At 36.4% G+C, this 7,209-nt stretch overlaps 1 protein-coding gene across 1 annotated transcript in view; it reads right to left on the bottom strand.

Moving 5' to 3' along the window:
• Positions 1-229: 229 nt before the first annotated feature.
• LOC107573074 (galactose-1-phosphate uridylyltransferase-like) overlaps positions 230-7,209 on the bottom strand; it is a 14,649-nt gene continuing 7,669 nt past the window's right edge. Inside the window, exons 3-6 of the mRNA XM_016259515.1 lie at positions 5,738-5,813; positions 5,017-5,065; positions 1,211-1,340; positions 230-235 (exon numbers count right to left, since the gene is read on the bottom strand). Of these exons, the coding sequence (XP_016115001.1) occupies positions 230-235; positions 1,211-1,340; positions 5,017-5,065; positions 5,738-5,813 (261 nt within the window). The remainder of the gene's footprint in view (positions 236-1,210; positions 1,341-5,016; positions 5,066-5,737; positions 5,814-7,209) is intronic.

The following is a 7,209-nucleotide window of genomic DNA, read 5'->3' as shown; positions in this document are numbered from 1 at the left end:
AAAAAAAAAAAAAAAAAAAAAAAAAAAAAAAAAAAAAAAAAAAAAAAAAAAGCTCCAGTGGACAGTTGCATTAAATGATTGACTAGTCTTACAAGTTAGTCACCTAATGTTATTCTTTAAGACTGGTCAAAACTCGTTTAAGTCAGTTACATAAAAAAACATTGATTGGTCTAATTTGAATCTGAAAAATAAGATTCATTACCTATTGGCTAACTGCTAGCTGGTCAGATTAGTTCTGTTGATAAGACACAGTCTTAACATAGAAGCTAGATTTATGCAACTGGACCCAGTTATCCAAAAACACTAGATTTTGTGTTTCATTCACATCCATTCTTGTGATTGTGAATGTGGGACAGTGGGTGCAATGAGATATGCTGAAAAAGCAACTAGTAAGATGTTGAAAATGACAAAATGGCACAGATTGTACAAAAAAAATCAGTAGAAAAATCCATATATGAAGGTTAGCCAATCATAACAGAGGCCATTTATCTATTGATGCTAAGGAACAGTAGCAAAAATTGTGGGAAATAGTCATATAAAACTAAAATATGGTGCAAGAAATATAACTAACATTATAAGTGGACTTCAGAGAAAAACATAACATGATAAAGTGTGTAGAATTTGATACCTTTAAGCAGAATACCTTCGTTAAACTGAATCTATAGTCTGTCAAAAAGCCACTGAGGCTCAGGAACTCTCTCACGCTCAAAAGTTAACTATCTTTTGGCACAAACATCTTAATTCACTGCATTCATATCCCTGGAACCCTTTGAAGTGCTCTATTATTCCCCCACAGGAGCATTAATGTGTCCAGAGAGGCCAGAGAAGCGCTTCACCCTGCCTGCCATTGATCAGTGCTGAGACACCCTGACTGAAGAACATCTCCCAATTGATCCAATTAGCGCTGATGAGGAAGACTGGGACAGAACCCAATCGAGTGCTGTCCCTGCCTCCGACGCCTTTAAACACACATTCTTATGCAAGTCACGGCTTCTAGAGAGAAAGTTTCTTGGGGCAACAAATGGTGCAAATGTTTCATTAAGTTGCTACACCCCCCAGAGAGAGTCACAGTGAGAAAAATGTCTTGTTTTTTAAAATGAGTCATATGTCCTAAGGCTGTATTTTAGTGCAAAGTAAATAAAAATGTTCTGCATTTGAATGCAAAGTAACAGGTGCACCAAAGATAAAAATGAGGACGAGATGTACTAACCTGCACCCACGTGTATTCAGCACCCAGCTCTACAATCAGATCTGCCCACTTGTCAATCACTTTGCGGATCTCTGCGGGCTGCATGAGCGGGAGGGTGATGTCAGACCAGGGGTGGAAACACATGACCTTACTGAAAACAAACATAACACAATAAATTTGGTTGAAACTATCTAGCTGTCCGTCCGTCCGTCCATCTATCTATCTGTCTGTATCTATATCTATCTGTCTGTCTGTATCTCTATATCCATCTATCTGTCTGTCTGTCTATATCTATCTGTATCTCTATATCTGTCTGTCTGTCTGTATCTCTATATCTGTCTGTATCTATCTATCTATCTATATCTGTCTGTCTGTATATCTATCTATCTATCTATCTATCTGTCTGTATCTATCCATCTGTCTGTCTGTCTGTTTATCTATCTATATCTGTCTGTCTATCTATCTATCTATCTATCTCTATCTGTATCTATCCATCTCTGTCTGTCTATATATATCTCTATATCTGTCTGTATCTATCTATCTATCTATATCTGTCTGTCTGTATATCTATCTATCTATCTATCTATCTGTCTGTATCTATCCATCTGTCTGTCTGTCTGTTTATCTATCTATATCTGTCTGTCTATCTATCTATCTATATCTATCTGTCTGTATCTCTATATCTGTCTGTCTATCTATCTATCTATATCTATCTATCTTTATCTCTATATCTGTCTGTCTGTCTGTCTGTCTATCTATCTATCTATATCTATCTGTCTGTATCTCTATATCTGTCTGTATCTATCTATCTGTCTGTATCTCTATATCTGTCTGTATCTATCTATCTATCTCTGTCTGTCTGTCTGTCTATCTCTAATCTGTCTGTCTGTCTATCTATCTGTAGTCATGATCTAAGCAGCATTCATCATAAAACATTCAGTGGATGTTACACTTCACCTTTGGAAATCAGCCCGGCAGAGTTATGAATAAATACATAGCCTAATTCAGTTTACTCTCAGCCCTGAATGAAACCCAACAGCTGTGCCTGCAAACTTTCCAAAGTCTCCTCTTTCAGGCTTTATGTGGGGCAGCCAGTTCTCTCTATTAGGCGTCCTTGACTTGTTTGTGCCTCGAGCGCTATTCTTACTACTTTGAAAACAATGTCAGATCCCAGTGCATTAGAGTTGAGCGTCAGTTGGCAGGGTCTGTGTGTTTGCGGCCTGCTCTGCTACGCTACTAATTGGATGGTTGCACACACAGGTGCCTTTTCAGAGCAGCCGTCTGTCCCTCCTCAGAGTCTGTAAAGTTATCTTCTGCCTTCAAAAATAGTGCATAAAATGGTCCAGTGTGGAGAAGATAAAACGGAAAGCACTAGGGATCAGGGAAATCGGGGTATTAGACAATCTAATGGCGTCTTTCCCATAAAACATGTCCACGTGACAATCACTGTGCACATATAATGGGCCTGAATGACATTGTGCAAAGACTCTTTCACCTCATTCACTTCTTTGATGACAGCGCCACCTAGTGTTAACAATATGACACAACCAGAAAGAGAAGGGGGAATGAAATATTAACAAATTATGGGACTGGTTTGTCTTTTAATCTACTGGTGTATTAAAATTACTTTTCAGCTAATAAATTGGCAAATCCTAAACATGATACAACTCAAAATCATGTATTATGTATCATGACTATATAAATATAAATATGTATTATATTATTAATATAAAACAGTAGTTTTTAAATACAACATTTAAATACTTAAAAAAAATTTAATAAAATACAATCAAAATGATGACGTAATAAAACGTAATACAAAACAAACTAAAAATTACTAAAACATGATAATATTTTTAAAAATAAAGTATGAAAATTTAGGAATTTCTAAATAAGGCTCAGCCAGTCACACATAAGTAAATCAATCAATAAATAAATAAATATAAATGTTGCATTTTTTAAATTCAAACAAATATAATAAGGTTTTTGTTTGTTTGTTTGTTTTTATTAAGCATTGTTTTTTTATAAAGCATTGTTTTGTACAACCAGTTCATTGTGCAAGTAGTGATTTAGCAGACACTTTTATCCAAAGTGACTTCAAGTGCACTTACACTGGAGTAACTGTTAAGTGTTCAAACATTTTAGTTACCAGCCCAGATTTTTACTTGCTCAAATCGCACATACTCATATTAAAGACAAACCAGAAGGACACAACCAAAGTTAGAATGTGAAAAATGGTGATTTCATAAATAATCTACATAATACACTAACACAAGCAAGACGCCGGTAAAGCCTTGATTTGATGCATCCTCACTTATTGCTACGATATTTCGTTATTTCCTCTCAGCTAACGCTCTCCTGAGGTGTCGCCGTTCTGGCAGCACAATCAATTTCTACAGGCAGCACGATTAAACTCAGGGAAATAGTTTATTAGAGGGGCCACGAGCCACAATAAACAAGCTAATGCACTGTGCTAACAAAGTATCCCTCAGTGCCGGCAATCTGTGATAATGCGCTATAAGGAACAGCAAGAATACTATAAAATAGGTTAAAACTTCTGGTTAAAGATCTGGGCTGCGCTTCTCAAACGTATCTTAAGTTAAGTTGATCATAGAGACCATTGGTGGCAATGGGTCTACGATCTACTTAGGCTTTCAATACTTTTGAGATAAGCATCTGCTATTTTTGATGCCCTTGCGTGGGAACCCCATCCTTAAAAAATAAATGCATGGTCACGTTATAAACTAAAGGCCCGTTTATACTGTGAAAAATATAAATATTCTACTGTAAAATGTTATCTGGAAAACACTTACTTTCTATTAAGTTTATTTATTTATTCATTCATTCACTATTGAATATATTATATTGTTTACTAAATAAAATGCATTTATTTAATATTTTACACTCTTTTTCACAGAACCTTTCTGTGCACCACCTAGAATCCCTTTGCGGCTGCCTAATCCAGATTTATGATAACGGCAATGACTTTTCATTTATGAGTATCCGCACACCTCTCCTCAACAAGAAACAACTGTTGAAATACCATTCAGGTCTGACAAACAGTGCAGAATGAGTTACATGCCTAAGCTGAATATTTAGGCTTAAGGGTTTAGTTCGTAATAGTGATGGTTAAAGGGTTAGTTCACCCAAAAAAGAAAATTCTGTCATTAATTACTCACCCTCATGTTGTTCGAAACCCGTAAGACCTTCGTTCATCTTCGGAACACAATTTAAGATATTTTTGATGAAATCTGAGGGCTCTCTGACCCTCCCATAGACAGCAAGGTAACTACCACGTTCAAGGTCCAGAAAAGTACCGAGATGATCGACAAAGTAGTCCGTGTGACATCAGTGGTTCAACTGTAAAGTTACGAAGCTACGAGAATACTTTTTTGAGCAAAGAAAACAAAAATAACAACTTTATTCCACATTTTCGTCTCTACTGTGTCACTTGTGAATGCGCGTCCACAAGTGACACAGTTAATAATAATGACACAGTTATTCTTGTAGCTTCGTAACTTTACAGTTGAACCACTGATGTCACACGGACTACTTTGTCGATCATCTTGGTACTTTTCTGGACCTTGATCATGGTAGTTACCTTGTTGTCTATGGGAGGGTCAGAGAGCTCTCAGATTTCATCAAAAATATCTTAATTGTGTTCCGAAGATGAACGAAGGTCTTACGGGTTTGGGATGACATGAGGGTGAGTAATTAATGACAGAATTTTCATTTTTGGGTGAACTATCCCTTTAACTTTAACTTTAAGCAAGCAGTACTAGTTAGTAAGTTTAGTTCATAAAAAATAAGAAATAAACCGCTCTCACCAAACACCTCTGGCTGCTTTGCTTTGGAAGAGTGGGTGATGATCTGAACCTAGAACAATAAACACAGATTATCAGCAAATGGTTAAAACGTTGGAACATTAAGACAATAATTGCACTTTAAATGTTTTAACTTTAAACTTTGCAGGAACATTAATGGTCTACTTTCATTATAACAGCAAAAAAATACTGTGGCGGTATCATAATAGAGAGACTGTATGAGATGACAGCATGATAGTTTGTTACACACTACTGTTCAAAAGTTTAGGGTCAGTAAGATTTGTATTTTCTTATGCTTACCAAGTCTCTTCCTAAGTCTTACTTTATTTGATGGAAATACAGTAAAAACAGAAATATTGTGAAGTATTATTACTATTTAAATGAACTGTTTTATATTGCAATATATGTTCAAATGTAATTTATTGCTGTGATCAAAGCTGAATTTGTGTCACCAGTCTTCTGTGTCACATGATCTTCAGAAATCATACTAATATGCTGCTCAAGAAACATTTATTATTATTATCAGTGTTCAAAACAGTTGTGCCGTTTCATATTTTTCACATTTCATATCCAGTTTTTCCATTACCATGTTACAGGTCCAAAAAAGTGTTATATTTGTGTTAGTAGAACATCCCAAATGCTGAAATCTACAGTAAAAACGCTTACAGAAACAGAATAAAGTGTGATTGAGTCTTATGGGACTGAATGGGACGGTAGATCATACCGGGGTCTGGAGCGTCAGGCTGGAGAGCAGGGAAATCATTGTCAAACATGAACGTGCAGTCATATTCAGGATTCACCTGGAATAAAACGGAGGAAAATATCAAATGATTGGTGTAGCCTATCCACAGTCTGGTGGATAAGGCATCCCTGAGCGCGGTCTCTTTCAGTTATTTGACTAGACAAACTGCTTCCAGCCAAACGTATATATCTGAACGAAGCAGCAACATCGAATAGCGCCAGAGTTCAAGAGTTCATGCTCAACATCTTGTCTGAATGTAGAATAGCCTGGCAACTTTCTGAATTTAATTAATCCTTAAATAATAATATCCACAAATGAGAGAGTCAGCCAAGAACATTTTTCAGGCTTAAAAAAAAAACTGTGCCACTGAATATTCATTGATGTATAACTCACACGGGCAGACGGAGAGAAATGTACGTTCAAGGAAAGGATATCAATTTTTTGTTTTTTTTTCCCTGCTTAGTCAGAGAATGCTGTATAATGAATGCAGACACATCACTTTCCACAGAGAAGATGGTTTCATCTGTGTTCCTAAAAAAGCTCCCATAATGCTGCAGGCTGAGCCAGAGGTGTCGAAAGCTTATAACTATAAGCTCATGAATGTTTAAAATCCTTAAATGGACCATTTTACTGCAATCTGATAACTTGAAAATAGTGCATATAAACGGATCGGAAATGGCACTGCAGTTATGCAGCACAAAAAGTAAAGAAAAAAGAAAAGGATATATACTACCCTTCAATGAATTTCACTAAATAAAAAAAGCCTTCATTTTCTTTGACAGGAATATTCTGGGTTCAATCTGGGTTCAAAAACTCAGGCTCCATTGACATGCATGCATTTTAAAGGGGTCCTATTATGCTTTTTCAACTTTAGTTTTTTCCACCATAATTTGCAAATAAATTCTTTAAAAATCCTACAATGTGATTTTCTGGATTTTTTTTCCCCATTTTGTCTCTCATAGTTGAGGTATACCTATGATGAAAATTACAGGCCTCTCTCATCTTTTTAAGTGGGAGAACTTGCACAATTGGTGGCTGACTAAATACTTTTTTTCCCCACTGTATTTTATTTAACAGAAATCACTTTTCAAAAACTACAATGAATGACTCGTTTGGACTACAACGCATATTTTCCGGGAGTTGTGATATCACAAATATCGACGAATGGGATGAGACCTGGTTGAGCTGCACTACAGAAGGCAACGAGTGTTATCACTATGTCGGAGACACGCTAGCTTTCCCAACGAACTTAGAGTGGTTACAATCATCCGGGTTTAAATCACGCACAAATTGATTTGATTTTGACGTAATATTTATACTGAAGCTCGCAGGCAGCTATGGTAAGGGGCATGACATTTCCTGAGCAGGTGCCGAGTGCTGCCAATCACAGCACATACCGGCACAACTAACCAATCACAGCACACACTGGCCCAGCTAACCAATCACAGCACACA

This window comes from Sinocyclocheilus grahami, unplaced genomic scaffold (genome assembly GCF_001515645.1).
Source record: "Sinocyclocheilus grahami isolate Dianchi unplaced genomic scaffold, SAMN03320097.WGS_v1.1 scaffold1860.1, whole genome shotgun sequence".
In the NCBI taxonomy this organism is placed as follows: Eukaryota; Metazoa; Chordata; class Actinopteri; order Cypriniformes; family Cyprinidae; genus Sinocyclocheilus; species Sinocyclocheilus grahami.
Note: the sequence above shows the minus strand (reverse complement) of the source record. Positions and strands in the feature narration are given on the sequence as shown.